At 55.3% G+C, this 16,991-nt stretch overlaps 1 protein-coding gene across 1 annotated transcript; it reads right to left on the bottom strand.

Moving 5' to 3' along the window:
* Nucleotides 1-438: 438 nt before the first annotated feature.
* Nucleotides 439-15,304, bottom strand: MYLK2 (myosin light chain kinase 2). The gene is made up of 13 exons (XM_065921798.1): nucleotides 15,158-15,304; nucleotides 14,961-15,060; nucleotides 13,974-14,475; nucleotides 12,092-12,393; nucleotides 10,223-10,328; nucleotides 9,570-9,663; nucleotides 7,376-7,485; nucleotides 7,149-7,290; nucleotides 3,828-3,898; nucleotides 3,577-3,705; nucleotides 3,076-3,228; nucleotides 2,797-2,929; nucleotides 439-1,409 (listed from the first exon to the last, which is right to left on the bottom strand). Exons 2-13 carry the CDS (start codon nucleotides 15,010-15,012, stop codon nucleotides 1,329-1,331), a joined length of 1,875 nt encoding a protein of 624 aa, XP_065777870.1. The 5' UTR covers nucleotides 15,013-15,060; nucleotides 15,158-15,304; the 3' UTR covers nucleotides 439-1,328.
* Nucleotides 15,305-16,991: the final 1,687 nt, after the last annotated feature.

The following is a 16,991-nucleotide window of genomic DNA, read 5'->3' as shown; positions in this document are numbered from 1 at the left end:
CTCCTCCAGGGGATCTTCCTGACCCAGGGATCGAACCCAGGTCTCCCACATTACACGCTGATTCTTTGCTGTCTGAGCCACCAGTGAAGCCCAAGAATACTGGAGTGGGTAGCCTATCCCTTCTCCAGGAGATCTTCCCGACCCAGGAATCGAACAAAGGTCTCCTGCATTGCAGGTGGATTCTTTACCAGCTTAGCTACCTGGGAAGCCCAGACACACAGCAGTCTCCCGTAAATGTTGGCTGGTGCTGTGACCTCTCACAGAGGAGCGCATTAAGGTACAAGGCAGGCAGCCCAGATCAAGCACTGGGTGGTCTGGCTCCTGAGGCTGCATCAGTAACCACCACAACATACTCGAAGCGCTGCTAAAGTGACTGGCCCACGGCAGTGCTTCGTGAACTGTGGCCAGCTGTGACCTCACCCAGGTGCACACACATAGAGGGAAGGGGGGCCGCTTCCAACCTGTACATTTATTTACATGGCACAAGCTGACAGCAGGTTGGGGGCTGCCCGACAGCCTTCCCACTCCTCTGGGCCTGCCGACGCCATCCTCTGAGGCCGTGGGTGACCCCTGGAATGGGGGCCGGAGTGGCTGGGTTAGGCTGGCTTGGCCTTCAGGCAAGCTCGGGGGTGGTCTCCCCTGTCCCCCAGGCCTCTCCCCTCCCCCTCCACCCAGGCCCGGGCTGGGCGTCTTCTCTCTCACACAGAGTTCCTGCATGTTGGTGGTCGCGAGGAAGGTGGGCGGGGGCCGGGCCCTGCACCAGATGGTGTGTGCTAAGCCTTATCTGTTGGGAGTGGGGAGACGGGCGACTGGGGACACGGAGGCCCTCCTTCACAAAGCCTGCTCTGTCTCCCCTGGCAGCTGCGCCTCAGAAATCGGCCGTCTGCCGTCCTGCCCCACCGAGGCCTCCCACCCACAACTGCAGAAGCCCCACATGCCGGGACCCCCAGCCCTCCCACCCTAGCTAGGAGCAAGCCCAGGCCAGGGATGCCCCAGGTGAGGCCAAGCCGGGGTCACCAGAGCAGCAGTTCCAAGAAGGGGAGCCAGGCGGGAACAACAGGGCCCCTGGCGTCCGGGCTGTGCTGGGGGCCAGAGCCCTGTCTGGGGAGGCGCTAGCAGGATGGAGTCAGGCCACATCTGAGGCGGCTCACGTCGGGGAAGCAGTCACCGCGCTGGGGCGTGGGAGCCCCGAGCCTCCCAGCCTGGCGCAGCCTCGTCCTGGCCAGCCTGCCCCGGCGATCTGGCCCGTCTGCTCCGGCCTTCTGGGCTGTGTGGCCTCAGCCCTGGCCACTGCGCGGCTGCGTCCAGGCCTCAGCTGCTCCCGGGGCTCAGACCCCCAGAGCCATGAGTGCCCCCGAGCTGCTGATCTTCTTGAAGCGGTTGGCAGCGCTGACAGCAATGAAGTTTTTCTGAGGGAGGAGGGAGAGGGGTCCCCGTCAGCAGCGGGGCAGGCCGAAAGCTGTAGGACAGGCTGTGTGTCTCCCGAGGTCCCCCTCATCCCTGGAGGGCCCCTGGCCAGGGAGGCTGCAGTGCCCAAAATGGCCACAGGAGGCGCCAAGACACCACAGCCTCCAGGATGCCCTGTCTCACTCAACAGACCGGTCAGCAAACCCGAGTCCCGCTCCCCTCATGGCGGTCTGTGTGTGCATGCTAAGTTGCTCAGTCGTGTCCGACTTTGTGTGACCCCATGGGCTGTAGCCCGCCAGGCTACATGGAATTCTCCAAGCAAGAATACTGGAGTGGGTTTCCGTGCCCTCCTCCAGGGGATCTTCCTAACCCAGGGATTGAACCCGCATCTCTTATGTCTCCTGCGTTGGCAGGCAGGTTCTTTCCCACTAGCACTACCCACCTGGGAAGTGGTCCACTGGTTCCTATTTCATTCCAAGAAAAAGCCCCTCACCGTGGCTGAGTCTCTCCACGCCCTGCCTCCCCATCCTCTCAGACACCTCTCCTGCCCCTTGCTTAAGTTCCACTCAGAGGAACTGGCCTCCTACCTGTTCCTCACACTCCACAACCATGCTTCTGCCTCAGGGCCTTTGCACCAGCTGTTCCCACTGCCTGGGGACATGCCCTCCTCCGTAGCAGTCTGACTTAGCCCTCATCTCCTTCAGGTTTTTGTTCACAGGCTCCTTCTCAGTGCGCTCTCCCTGGCCACCCTATTTAGAAGCACAGCCTCTCTCCAGCACTCCTGACCATTCTTATTTTTTTCTAGTAAGTGTAAGTGCTAGTCGCTCAGTCGTGTCCAACTCTTTGTGACCCCAAGGACGGTAGCCCACCCGGCTCCTCTATCCATGGAATTCTCCAGGCAAGAATACCAGAGTGGGTTGCCATTCCCTTCTCCAGAGGATCTTTCCGACTCAGGGATCGAACCTGGGTCTTCTGCATTGCAGGCAGATTCCTCGTCTGAGCCAACAGAGCCCTTCCTTAATTCTTTTTAATAACTCCCCACCCTCTAACAAAAGTAAGTTCATGAAGACTGAAATCCTACTCTCTTTGCCCATTGCTGTGTCCCTAATGCCCAGAGATGGTAGATGGTCAAGAAACATTTGTGAAATGAAGGGAAGAAGCCTGAGATGGGGTCAGAGACTTTTTCCTGAGCCCAAGCCGTAAAAGGATGCCCCTCCCCAGGGTGGAGGGGTGGGTGGAGGGCCACCACCCAGGGCAGGAGCCAGCCCAGGACAAAGAGAGAAAAGCCAATTCTGTTTCCCGGACAGAACCGGCAGAGACGGGGTTAGTGGGGCCAGCACCCTGCCCACCCTGAATCCCTCTCTCTTCCCCGCCTCAGTCCAGTGGTACCTTCCAGCGCCTCTTCATGAGGTATTTCTTAAGCAAGATCTGGGACTTGAGGCGGCGGTTACAGCGCTTGGCCTTCTCTGCCAGATTGTTGAGCCAGGGATGGGCGAGGCACTGGGCAGCGCTCATCCGGGCCCTGTGGAGAGGGGGTGGCATGGTGAGAGGAGGCGGCAGGCCTGGGAGGCACCGCTCCCGCCGGCCTGCCAGCCCAGTTCCCACCCGGCACACGCACGCACTGGGCTTTGTACACACGGGGTTCACGTCCTGGGGGGTGAGCCTCACCGCTGGTCCTTGACGATGAGGTTGGAGACGAAGTCTTTGGCCTCCTCTGAGACAGCCTCAAAGGTTTCCTCATCAAAGTACCAGTTGCTTGATAGAACGTTGTTCAGGGTCTCTGTGTCATCGTCTCCCAGGAAGGGGGAGAGACCACTCAGCCTGGAGGGAGGCGATGGCAGGAGGCAGGGAGGTAAGATCGGGTCGGGGATGCGACAGATCCTGAGAAGCAGCACCGTGAGCTGAAAAGACCCCAGGCCTCTCAAGAGGGACAGACCTGGATTTGAATCTGGCTGGGTGACCTTGGGCAAGTCACTTCCCCTCTCTGAGCCTCACTCTTCTCATCTGTAAAACGGCCGTAATCATCTGAGCCTCCCAGGGTTACCGTGAAGAAGAGGAATGATGAGTGCACCCCCAATGCCCAGCAAACCCTGACTGAAGGAGTGGGGAGGTGGAAGCGATCTTGGCCTCAGCTGCCCGCCCATGTGCCCCGACCGCATCAACACTCACAACATATAGGTGATGACCCCCAGGCTCCACATGTCTGTCTTATCGGAGATTTGGTCGTAATTCACCACCTCAGGGGACAGGAACTCTGGGGTCCCAAAATTCACCTTCAGCTTCTCATTGGGGTTATACCTGGAGGTCAGGCCAAGAGCTCAGAGCACAACTCCCAGCCCATTCCCAGACACCTTCCCACCTTCCCCTGGCCCCAGCCACCCCACCCACCCAAGGTGGCACCCGCCCACCCAAGGTGGTACCTCCGTGCCAGGCCGAAGTCAATGATCTTCACCAAGTGGCCTGTGGTGTTGACGCACAGGATGTTCTCTGGCTGAGGAGAAGGGGGTGGCCTGGATTGACCTTTGGCCCGGCTCACCCTCCCTCTCCATCCCAGTCTATCTGAGGCCCAGGCTCCCTGGACCAGAGGCCCAGGCTGCCAGAGTGGACAGCCCCCCATCAGAGACCCTCGGATCTGCCTGTTTCAGACACAGAGGGGGATCTGGAGGCCCAAGAGGGACTCTTCTCCAGGCGTCCCTGCTCCCCACCCTCAGCGTCCAACAAAGCACCCAGTAGGTGCCCAGTCAAGACTCCTGGAATCTGGCACCCCAAGCACGGGTGAGCATGTGAGGTCACTGAAGGGCTAACCCCTCCCACGCTGGGCCTCCATCTCCTCCTCATGTAACACAAGGACACAGGACTCATCTGAGGTTGTGGGGCAGAAATGTAAGTTGTTAACGATGGCTAAAAGGCAGGTTTTGCACAAGAACCCTGATTTTCAGCACCTCCTGAAAGACTGGAAGCCCTGGCCATATGGCCACACACGGCTTGGAGGGACTTGGTGCTGACCGCTGAGATGGGCGGGAGTCCTCCAGTTCCCCCAGGGCCTCCACCTCCTGACCCAGCTGGGTTCTGAAGAACAGGGTTCTGTTCTTCACCTGGGCTTTGTGGTATCTGATCTGAGGCCCCAAACAGGAGGCTTTCTGAAGGTCCTTTCACACTGCTGCACTCAGAGCAGGATGCTAGTGACTTCAACAGCCCAACAGTGCTCCACTGAAACACGGGAAGGATGGAAAGGCCCCAAGGAGGGCTTCCTTGGTGGTCCAGTGGTCCAGTGGTCCTTGCAATGCAAGGGACACTGGTTCAACCTCTAGTCCTGGAAGATCCCACATGCCTCAGAGCAACTGAGCCCATGTGTCTCAGTTAATGAGCCCATGTTCTGGAGCCCATGAGCCGCAACTACTAAAACCCATGCACATAGAGTCTGTGTTCCACAACAAGAGAAGCCACCGCAATGAGAAGCCCTCGCTCCGTAACTGGATAGTGACCCCTGATCACTGCAACTAGAGAAAGCCCAAACGCAGCAATGAAGACCCAGCAGAGCCAAAAACAAATTTTTAAAAAGTGAAAAAATATTATTAAAAAAAAGCTCCAAGGACACAATTGGCAGGGGAAAGCAGATAGATCCAGATATCTTTTTGGAGAATGAGGACAGGGGATCTCCTGAAAAACCCTGCAGCTGGGACCCTGGGAAGGGTCTTCAGGCTGCGGTTCGCCCAGCTTACTCAATCATGAAACCATTTACTGATGAAAAACTTATTGCTATCCTGAAAAAGATCACATGTGGGATACAGAGATTTAAGTTGAACTTCTTCCCAGGACACTGCATTTTAATCAGGGACCCTGCTCTACCCCAAGGAAAATGGCTTTTACCAGAAAAGGGCAGCCTCCAATGCCATCATGCAGGCTTGAGTTCTGCTGAAAAACTCAGGAGGCACCTGCAGTCTTTCCATTCCCTCTGCCCTCCCACATCCAAACCATCAGAAATCCAGCTGACTCTATTTTCAGAATGTGTCCATCATCTGACCACTTCCCATTCCTCCCCCACTGCTGTGGGTTCCAGCCCCATCATCTCTCCTGGCTTATTATGCCCACCTCCTAAATTCCCTGCTGTCAGAATAGCCCCACTGAAACCCATTCCCTTACCCTCCGCGCTCCCTCACTTGTCAGTGGGAATGATGACAGCACACCTGACCCAAAGGGCTGTCACACACTCTAAACACATCCTGAGTGGCTCTGACCCCTAGCAAGCACAGAGGAGGGGTTAGTCCACAACAGCACCAGTAGCATCTCCTGTATCAAGCTTGAATGCTCCAGCCTTTACCTTCTTCTTCAGTTCCACCTTGTATGTCTCCCCATTACACTCACGCACTTTTTCAAAATGCTTTTAGTGGTTTAAATTGATCTAAGGGACTTCTCTGGCAGACCTGTGGTTAAAACTCGGCACTTCCACTTCAGGGACATGAGTTTGACCCCTGGTGGGGGATCCAAGATCCCACAGGTTGAGTGACACAGTCAAAAATAAAAATTAAAAAAAAATTTAACAAAAAATAAAATGACCTATTCATTGAGTCACTACGTCTGATTCCACCACCGACCCCATGGGCTCCAGGGGATGGGGTCATGTCCTCACCATCCGGAGGGTAACAACCATGCCCAGCACTGTGCACAGAGGCACAGAAGCAGGTGCTCAGAATGTATTTACCAAATGAATGAATGAAAGTACTGTCCACTTTGCCGACGGGCCTTCACCCGCCTCCATGTTCAGATTTCAACTTCTCCACTAGCCTTTCCATTGAGTCCATAAACACGAACGCCTGCCATAAGGATAGGGCTACCTGGCACTCACGGGGCTCCTGTCCACTCCGCACCACGGCCACTGACAGCTGATCAGACGTGGAGGGATTCATAAAATCTTACGGAAAAACCCAAACGAGCTTTTTTGCCCACCTGCTATGTGCAAGGTATGGAGCAAGAAGAGCATAAGTGTTCTCTCAGCACACGTCTTTGCTAGTGCCTGCCACGTGTATACTGCTGCACTGACACTGCACTTTGTTCTTGTTTTATTTGCTAAGTCGGGTCCCACTCTTTGGCGACCCCATGGCCTGTAATCTGCCAGGTTCCTCTGACAATGGGATTCTCCAGGCAAGAATACTAGAGTGGGTTGCCATTCCCTTCTCCAGGGGATCTTCCCAACCCAGGGATTGAACTCGAGTCTCCTGCTTGGCAGGCAGATTCTTCACGGCTGAGCCACCAGGGAAACCCAATACTATACTTACTGATGTGTCTTCCTGATTCCCCTTCTAGAACATAAGCTTCATGAGGGCAGGCATTTTTATCTATTTTGTTCACCACTGGGTCTCCACCACCTGGAACACTGCCTGGCATCTAGTGGGCCCTCAACACGTATTTGTGAAATAAGTGAACAAACATTAGCAGTGCCTATCAGGGGCCTACACAGAGGCAGGCGCTCCTGCAACACTGATTAGCTAGTGTTATATGTGGGGCTCACAGGACTGCAAGAGACCCTTTCAACTAGTACTACAGCAACTCCAGACTAGGAGAGGGCTGGGACCAAGTCGTTCTTGCTCTCTGATGTGTCCCCTGTTTTGATCCTTACAGCTGGAAGGACTGGATGGAGGAGGAGAAGGAGTCACGGGGGACGGAGGGATGGTTGGCTGCAGCAGCGATAGGTGGTCCGATGCCACCCCGACCCCTCCCAGGAGGCCGCCCACCCCTAGTACCTTGAGGTCCAGATGCAGAACCCTCATCTTGTGCATGAAGAGGATGCCATCGCAGATCTGCCTGACAAACACCATGGTGTCCACCTCAGTCAACTGGTAGTCCTCGTCCACAATCCTCTCGAAGAGCTCGCCGCCCTCGATGCTGTGTGCACAGACCCCTCTACAGGCTTGCCTCTGGGCCCGCCGCCCCCCCCCTCCCAGGCCCCCACCCCGCCGCCGACACTCACTACTCCATGAAGAGGACGATCTCGTGTGGGGTCTCAATGGCCGCGTAGAGCTGGATCAGGTTGCGGTGGTTCAGCTGGTTCATAACCTCAATCTCCAGCAACACCATTTCCTGGGGACCAGGAGCATCAGGGGTACCATCTGAGCATCATGCCTCCCTGCCCTCCAGCCTGTTCGGGGTGGACCTCGCCTGGACCGCTGCCCTCCCCCTCCTCGCTGGTCTCTCCGCCTCCCATCTCTCTCCCAACCCTCCAGCCTGTGTCCTTACCACACAGTCATTTCTGCTGGGACACCTTTCCTTTGCTTTGCTGGTTCTTCTCCTCCCGCTGGCTGAATCCTGGGCCCCATCCTTCCCACTCAGGCCTCCCTGCTCTACACTCTCTCCCAGGGCATTCTCAAGTCCCATGACTGGAAATTCCATCCAGATGTGACCGATTCCCAAATACATATCTCCACCCACAAGTGCTCCTTTGAACTCCAGACGCCAGTCCCTCCCCCTTGGATGCCTAATAGGCATCTCAAATCTCTCATGTCCAAAATTAAACCCTTGATACCACCCTTTCCTCACAGTTGATTTGCCTGCAGCATGTCCATCAGCAAAAGGCTGTCATTTTTAACCCCGGTGTTCAGGACAGAAAGTTAGGAGCTTTCCAGGGTTTCTCTCTTATTCTTGCTTCCTCACACCCCCTCATCCAGCCCATCAGTAAATCCTTTGACTCCACCTCCAAAGTAGATTACAAATCCAATCATTTCTCAGCTCTCCCATCACTGCCTTTCTAGTTTCAGCTGCCATTATTTGTCACTTTCAGAAAGTCTGCCAGCCAGTGGTCACATCTGTAGCTTGAAATCAACCACGGTAGGAATATTTACACCAAGGAAATTGGCAAATATTACAGATCAGATCTCTCCCTAGACCTGTTACCCCAGAGCACTGGATCACTGCCTGGACTGTTCCATTTTCCATTATTCCATTCCTTGGAATATCTCACCTTTCACACCACTTCCTCAGAGAAGCCTATTGCCACCTGATCCTATGTGAGTGGCTCCACACACCCTGTTCCTTCCTGGCTTTACTTTTCTTAACACTGTCTCTGCTGCGGACACCACACTTTTTATGTTTTGGTTTGGTTTTAGTTGTCTGTTCCTCCTCTCTAGCATGTTAGGACTTCTTTGATGCCATTTCCCTAGCACCTGGTACAGTGTACAGCACAGAAAAAGTACCCAATAATTAATCAATCAATAACTGACTCCAATTAATTTACATATCACATTTGAGCATCTCCACTGAGCCAGGTCCATGACAGAGGCCTGGGACCCAAGCCCCATTAAGTGGAAGCAACAGAGAAAGAGTCACATAGAAAATCTTTCTGATTTCCCAGCACTCCTCTGGAGCTGCTTCTCCTGCTCCTTCTGGGCTCCAGGCCTCTCTCTGCACATGCTGTCTCTGCTCCCATGGCCTTGACCTTGACTCCAGGGTTCCCACCTGCCATTTCTGATCCTCAGGCCTTTCTATCCACAGTCCCCTCTGTCTGAACATCTCTCCCCTGCCTTTCCCACTGGAAAACAGCTCCTCCTTCTTCAAAGCCTTCGTTCAGGAGACTCTTTGCTGACCTGCTGGTGGGTCAGGAGACTCCACCGTGACAACCCCTCTCCCCACCCTCCCGTCCTAGCTTTTCTAAGTTATATAGCTCTCACTGCGCCAGGCTGCTAGGCTGCCATCACCTCCTCACACACCCGACTCCCGCACTCCACATGAGTCTATGCCTCATTCATTCATTCACTCCTTGAGTGAACACTACTCTGAACCAGGCCCGGGCTGCTGTTGAGGCCTGTTTCCCTTGCTGTTCTCGGGGGGCGGGGACCCCCTGGCTTCCCTTGGGGACCTCCAGTGCACAGTATAGCATCTGGCTCAGAGCCGGTGCTCATCAGCACTTCCTGACTGGAACCAGAGGGCTTGAAGGGGAAGTCCCCAAGATAAATTCACCACCTGTGGGGTCAAGTTTATGGTCAGTGGCATCAGGCCCCTGTGGCAGTCCTCTCCGCCTGTCTATCTGTTGATCTGTGTGATTGATGTCTTTGGAGCATCAAGCTTTGTACCCCTGGCCCCTGGTGCAGATGTGTGGGTGGAGGGAGGTGAGAGGCACAGGCTCCAAGCATCCCCTCTCCCTCCCCCTCCCCACAGCCAGACCGCACTACCTTGTCTTTGGGTGTCTGTTTCTTGATGACCTTGGCTGCCAGCTTGAGACCTGTGGCCTTCTCTGTGCAGGTACAGACTGCTCCAAACTTGCCGCTGGAGAGAGAAGAGGCTGAGAGTAAGCGAGTTTCAAAGACCAAGTGAGAGGGGGGCCTGTGCTCTGCTTCCTGTGAGATGGGGGAACCCCAGCCAGCTCCAGTAGCCTCCCAAAATGTGAGCTCTACCGCAGAGACCACGGCTGAACTGCACAAGCCACAGGCTCAGGAAGGGTAGGCTCATCAAAGGACAGCCCCTGATGGGCACCTCACAGGCAGGCAAGGGCACCAGGCCCCTGGGGAGGGAGCTTCAGGACGTCTAACAAAACAGAGGATCACCTTGAAGGGGTCAGTGTGGTACCCCAAACTGAGACAGACAGGACAGTATTACGTGATTCCTATGGGAAACACCTAATGACCAATGGTGTGTTTGTGTGAGTGACTGACACACCAGCCATGTGACAGCCTGCACACAGACAAGTGAGACCACATGGAAGCAACCGTGACCGTACGGCTCACGTCTGATCAGAGTGTCTGGGCCTCCCATGGGACAGATGTAAGGCCCAGGGGCTCCATGCTCTCCCACCCTTGGGCCAGGGGCTCGGGGCCCCAGCTCTCACCCGCCCAGTGCCTCCTTGGAGTTCAGGCTAAATTGACTGTTGATGTTCCCGGGTCTCAGCTCCACAATGCGATGGGGGAAGGGGGCTGGGGGCGGCGGGCAGTCATCTGTGGAGCAGAGCAGAGCCATTTTGGTCAGTGCTTGGGCTGCTAAGGACTCACCCTGGCACCATGCCCTCCTGCCTGGCCTGGGCCCCATCCAGGGACGTTCACCAAGTGATACCTGGGGGACAGTTGCTCCAGGATAGGGGCTAGGGGCCCAGTTTCCAATGTCAGCTCTGCCACCAACATTCACCCTCCTTGGGAGGCCTCTGCCTCTGTCAGAGGGAGGCTCAGCTTCTCCCGGCACAACAGTGGGGACAGCTGATTGGACTCCTCAGACCCTCCCACACTATAAGGTATGAAGACTCCATCTCAAAGCTTTTGCATTTCCATTTATAAAAGGGCAGAGGGCGGGGGGCGGGGCGGGCGCAGTGCACAACTGTGAGCTCCCCTGGTGGCTCAAAGGATCTGTCTGCAATGCAGGAGGCCAGGGTTCAATCCCTGGGTCGGAAAGATCCCTTGGAGAAGGGAATGGCAACGCACTCCAGTATTCTGGCCTGGAGAATTCCATGGATAGAGGAGCCTGATGGGCTACGGTCCACGGGGTTGAAAAGGGTTGGGCAGGACTGAGCTGCTTTCTTTCTACTAACTTTCACTTTCAACTATAATGGTGGAGCACCATGCCAGATAGGCGTTACTGTGTCTGAAGGAGTCGAGGATGGGACCTGCCTACCACCCAGTCTAATAACACCACGAGCTCTCACCCACGGGCAGGGGTGGGCGGGGAGGAGCCGGGGATGGAGCTGTTTGGTAGGGACCTGCTGCCACCTAGTGACAATATGGGGAACAGCAGGCCCTGAACGCCGACAGGCTGAGTCACCGGGAATGGAAACCTCTTTATAAATAGCAAAAGGCCGCAGGAAAGCCGGCTGGTGATAAATCAGACGGCCCTTGGAGGTTGTTCAGGTCCGTCCCTCGAGGATGTGATTGCCGGGCCGAGTGGGCCCTGGAGGTCTGTGCCGCTGCTTGGGGGAGGAGGCAGGGCTCCTGGCTGCCGCCCAGCCGCCAGGCCCTCCCACCCTGTCTGGGTGGCACTGCGCCGCTCACCAGGCGGACTGGCAGATCTCCCAGGGCACCTCGGCCTGGAGGAGGGGGGTTGTCAGGACACGCCGGGCTCTCCTGACCCCACCTCACCCCACCCCCCCAGGCCCGCTGCACCCTTGCCCGGGCTCTTTCCCTATTCACCTACTGGCCAAGCTTGCTCATGCTCAATGGCTCCCTGCTGCTCGCTGAATAAACCGTCAGCACTTGAAGCCACTCGGGTCCTGCCCATCTCATGTGCCCAGCTTCCTTGTTCACCGCCTCCCTCCCCCCTCCATGCACACACCTGTGCTCCTCAGTTCACGACCCTCTGTGGCTCCCATGACCCTCCCTACCCGTCCAGGATGCAGTTTAAAGCCTGGCATTTGAGCCCTTTTACAGAGTAACTTCAAACCCCACTGTCCAGAGAACTGGTGGTGCTCCAACATGTCTGATTTTTTTTTTTAACTCCATTTTAGCCAATGTAGAAGAAAGTAAACAAGAGAACTCTGGAGTCAGGTTCATATCCTGTTCTAGCTGTGGGTTTGGGGTGCTCCCTTTTCTGAGCCCCCATTTCCCTGTCTCTTGAAGGGGACTAGGAACTCGGACTTCCTGGGGTTGGAACACTTTGATGAATCACCCTGGGTGAGGTGGCTCAGAAGGGTTTAGTGCTCTAAGTGAGGAGGAGATGGGGGAGACATGGGGAGCCCCTGCCCTCCTCCCTGGGCTCCAGGGCAGCCCCGGCCTACCCAAAATCTGGAAGCAGTCCTCCTCCCTGGCTGTGGGACTGAGGGCCTGCCCCACCTCCGATCTCTCCGAGGGAACGGCCTGGAATTCGATCCCCTTCGAGGTGTCCTCTTGCACCCCAGCCTGGCCAGCCTGGCCTGCAGCCTTCTCTTCTCCTTCCTTCTGGCTGCCTTCCGGGAGGTTCTTCTCTCCTTCTGCTACCTTGGCTGTCTCAGTTTCCGTGGGGCCAGGGGTCACAGGCACCCCTTCAAAGATGAGCTCTAATGTCTCATCTAGGGGCTTCTCGGCCAGTGGCTTCTCAAGGCTGAAACGTGAGAACACAGCAGGGTGACACCCTTAGCAGCCACAGCCAGCCGCCCCCCCAAACCGGCAGGCCTCCCAGAACCTCGTCTGCAATCTAGAGCTGCTACAGCCTTGCCCCCACCCCAAACACGTGGGATGGTGAATCCAAATTCACTTCATATAAAATCTGGGGGTGTTAATAATACCATAAATGTCTGTGGTGGTGGTGGTTTTTTCTTCCCGGCTATGCCATGCGACTCACAGGATCTTAGTTCCCCGACCAGCGACCAACCCATGCCCCTGCAGTGGAAGTGCAGGGCCCTAGCCACTGGACCACCGGAGAATTCCCATGTCTCTGTTGCTATCTTGAGTATCAATGCACTAAGAGATCATTAACAACTGTTAATAGGATTGCTGATTTGGTTAATCATTAGAAAGTGAAGTCGCTCAGTCGTGTCTGACTCTTTGCGACCCCATGGTCTGTAGCCTACCAGGCTCCTCCGTCCATGGAAGTTTTCCAGGCAAGAGTACTGGAGTGGGTTGCCATTTCCTCCTCCAGGGGATCTTCCCGACCCAGGGATTGAACCCGGGTCTCCCACATTTCAGGCAGACGCTTTACCGGCTGAGCCACCAGGGAAGTCCTGGTTAATCATTAGGTGTGACAATTAGGAAGGTTATGTAGCTCTAGATTCATAAATTGTGGTGATACAATTGATAACATATTAATGATATTAATTTATATTACCATATGGTTCAAACTGATATGGTAAGTGTTATTATTGTGATTTACAATAAATATATCATTAATAACCTCACTTATATCATTGGCATTCAGGTTAAGCTAATGGATTGCACCTTGAGACTGGTGCTGTATTATAGCTCTAAGAGAATAGTGGGCTTCCCTGATAGTTCCGTTGGTAAGGAATTCACCTGCAATGCAGGAGACCCCGGGTTGATTCCTGGGAAGATCCTATGAAGAAGGGAAAGGCTACCCATTCCAGTATTCTTGGGTTTCCCTTGTGGCTCAGCTGGTAAAGAATCTGTCTGCAATGCAGGAGATCAGGGTTCAATCCCTGGGTTGGAAAGATCCCATGGAGAAGGGAAAGGCTACCCACTCCAGTGTTCTGGCCTGGAGAATTCCATGGGTTGTATAGTCCATGGGACTGCAGAGTCAGACACAACTGAGTGACTTTCACTTTCACTTCACTTTTCACTTCAAGAGTATTAGTAATGATCTATCAGCCTGATTATTAGTCATATTTCCATATTATACCAATAACTGTTTTAACAAGATGAGCTATCTTTTCCTCCTGACATCTCAGTCCTGCCCTTGGTGAGACTCAAGTCCATGGGGTAAGGGGGACTCTGGACTCCAGACGCCTGGAGAAGGGTCTTTGAGGTCCTCTGCTGCCTGACACTCCAGGCTTCTGTGAACTATCACATATTTCTGATCTCTGCAGGAAGACCAGGCGGTCGGGCCAATGCCTAGGACAGAGGGAGTTGAACATCGGAACTACCCAAGCCAGCACTGAACGCGGTGACGGTGGCCGAGACAAATAGTAATCGCAGACCCCTCCCCGCTCCCAGGCAGGGGCCGTTCACCTCGAGATGGCGGCGGGGCAGCTGGGGCTGTGCAGAAAGGCGGGCGTGCCCTTCTTGCTCACTGCTTGGCCCTCTGCTACCTTCTTGTGCACCATGGCTTCTCCGGAGTCCTGGCTGCCCGGGGTCCCCTGCTCAGCCTCGGGCTCCTTGAAGCTGGCCTCGGCTGTCGCTGTCTCCTCAGGCAGGGCTGCCGGCTGCCCAGCAGAGCCCTCCGCAGGCTCTCCCTGCAGGCTTCCTTCTCCCTCAGGGCCCTGGCTGCTGGTTGAGGGTTGGGCCGAGACCCCATCCCCTTTCTCTGGGGCCGGGGCTTCAGTATCTTTCGTTGAGTGGAGGGAATCAGGTTCTTTCTTTGGTTCTGGGGGTCCAAGTTCTTTCTCTGGGTTTGGGGGACCAGCATCCTTCTCTGGATCTGGGGGCCCAGGATCCTTCTGTGGATCTGGGGGCCCAGGGTCTTTCTCTGCAGCTGGGGGTCCTTTGCCCGCTGCACCCTTTGGTGCCTCGTCTGGAAAGGAGGTGAAACATGTCAGGATTCACCCTCCTACCCCTCCTTCCCCAGCCAGGCTGGCCAGGGACCGCTTCTGGGCCCAGGTTCCCACCCAGGCCACAGTTTACAAGCACTTGTCCCGCTGAACTTCTGGGGCCATTCCACAGGCTCCCAATATGAGCTGTCTGGGCCTCGGAGGCCCTGGGTGCAAGGCTCCGGGCATCTGGTGGGCCTTGAGCCCACCCCCAACCCTTGCTGTGAGTATTCAGGCCTCATCCATGGGGACTTCACATTTTCCCAGTCTCTCCGGGGAAGGCTTCCTGTGGGCCCTTGACCCAGTCCCACCCTATCCAGAGATAATTCTGATTTTTGGGTCCTCCATGTGCCACACAAAGAAGCCTTGGGCATAGAACTCCCACTTTGAATCCAGAGCACTGGCCCAACTCTGGATTCAAACACCCCTTCCCAAGCTCCTCCCTCCACCTCTGGCCCCCGGATGGCACCTGTTGATGAGCTCGGGATTTCCAGCTCCGCTGCTCCGTTTTCCGTCGCCATGAGGTAGGGAGGCGTGTGCTTCTGCTTGTCTAACTCAAGTCTTTCCAGCTGCAGAAAGAAGAGAAAGGTGTGTCGGGGTGCTGGATGCCTCCTCCTGTCTGGCTGAGAGGAGACAGGGGCCAGCCGGCGGAGGGGAGAGAGGCACCTGGAGCAGAGAGGGGCGACCTGGTGTCTGTCTCGCAGTGGCTGCCCGGGAGCCGTCCTGGGCAGTTGTAAGGGCCGGGGCCCGGTGGGCAGAGGCGGAGGCAGGGGTGCAGGCAGAGGAGGCGGGGACGGGGGAGAGGATCTCTTACACCAGGGGCCATGCAACTCGGACTGCCACCACCTGTCACTCTTGGCCCCCATTCAGAGGACACGGCATTCTTCCCGTGGACCGACTGGGGGGAGAGTGGTGTTGGAACAAGCAGGAAGAGAAAGCAGGAGGGGGCACCTGGGGCCCTGGGGGAGCAGTCTTCTCCCAGACCTTGCCTGGTATCTCTGACTTGGGACAAGATAGATGAGGGAGCTCTCAGACAGGGCTGAAGGGCAAGACTATGCTCAGGCCAGGCTCCGGCTCTGCCAACATCTCCTGGGGTTCCCCGGAGCCTGGTTGGAACGACACAGGCCCAGGGATAGTCACCCTGATCCCAGCGCCCAGCTCTGTATCCACAAGCCCTGCGCCTGGCCTCCAGACCAGCGTGGAGCATCTTTGAGTAAGAAAAGGTCTCGGGGGCACTTGCTCAATTTGCCTGTGCGCCTGAAAGCCGTTTCTTTTGAAAATGTCTTTTTCCTGGGCTCCTGGGGAGATGGATGCTGTCCCAAGCAGCTGTGAGAGATGGTCAGTGTTTTTGCTCCCCTGAGCTGATGCAGGCCTTTCCAATGGCCCACTAGAAAGTGGGGCGTCTGGCTGGTGGAGAGTCTTCCAAGGAACCTCCACCACAGTGGTGACCCAGAGGCCACTCCAGCCCAAGGTGTTCAAGCAGATATGGGATGGGGAGAGGTACGATCCAAAGGGCCTTCCATCACCCAGGCGTGCCCAAAGCTTCTCTGCAGGCCACCTTGAGAACTAGCCCCAAGCTGAGTGTGTTGGAAATAGTTCTGGAGTGGATTCAGGACTTGGTTCAGGTCTTGACTATGGTGACCCATCCGGTCACTCCAACCCTACTCCAGGGCCCAGCTCCTCCAATGATCAAATAGAGGAAGCAACTCTTACCCTCCATTGAGACAGGGAAGGGGGGAAATGGCTTGAGAATACAGCACATCTGAACAATAGGAAGTTGTGTAGCTGTAAAAAAGATGGAAGAAGCTGTGAATGAATTGACAAGAAGCAACCTACAAAATGGGGGGACAAAAAGCAAGGTGCAGAATAGTATGTAGAGGGTGCTATCATTTGCACAAAAGGGGGTACAATTTATAATAGTGAACATAACATATCTAATATATACAATTTCCCTTTACAGGCATGAAGTTTTCTTTGACAGACTAAGAAACTGGGAGCCAGAGGTGGGAGAAAGATGTCTCCGCATTCTCTTCTACTTTTTTATTTGAACCTAAAATTATGTGAACAGATTACTATTCAAAATGAATGATGTTTTCTTAGGTGAGAAAATGTTGGGACTGTCAGTCCAAGGCTAGCAAACACCAGAGTTGGAGCCTCTTCCCCAACTTGCTGCCTTTTATTCAGCTGTCCTCCTCTTCTGACCTGGCCTCCCCTCTTCCATTTCTCTCCTTCCTAGCTGACAGCCTGCCTCTTCTAGGAAGCAAAAATACTAGCACCTATAGAGTACTCGCCACGTGTGTTGGCCCTTGTTCCAAGGGTTCCTGTGTAGACTCATTCATGTGATCTTCGGTACAGCCCACTGAGGTAGGTACCATTACAGATGGTGGAACTGAAGCACAGAGAAGTCAAGCAGCTGACCCAGAGCCATCGGGCTTGAAAGGGGCTGAGCTAGGATCTGAACCCAGGCTCCCTGAAAAGACAGGAGCTCCCATTTTTCGAG

Source organism: Muntiacus reevesi, chromosome 2, assembly GCF_963930625.1.
Source record: "Muntiacus reevesi chromosome 2, mMunRee1.1, whole genome shotgun sequence".
Taxonomy (NCBI): domain Eukaryota; kingdom Metazoa; phylum Chordata; class Mammalia; order Artiodactyla; family Cervidae; genus Muntiacus; species Muntiacus reevesi.
The sequence above is the reverse complement of the archived record's forward strand: the minus strand, read 5'-3'. Positions and strand labels throughout refer to the sequence as shown.

Coding starts and splice junctions, on each gene's coding strand:
- MYLK2 (XM_065921798.1), bottom strand. CDS start 15,012: ATGGCGACGGAAAACGGAGCAGCGGAGCTGGAAATCCCGAGCTCATCA. Junction 3,899..7,148: donor TTCTGCATCTGGACCTCAAG/GTACTAGGGGTG, acceptor CCTTCTCCTCAG/CCAGAGAACATCCTGTGCGT. Junction 2,930..3,075: donor CTCATCGTCAAGGACCAGCG/GTGAGGCTCACC, acceptor CCCTCTCCACAG/GGCCCGGATGAGCGCTGCCC.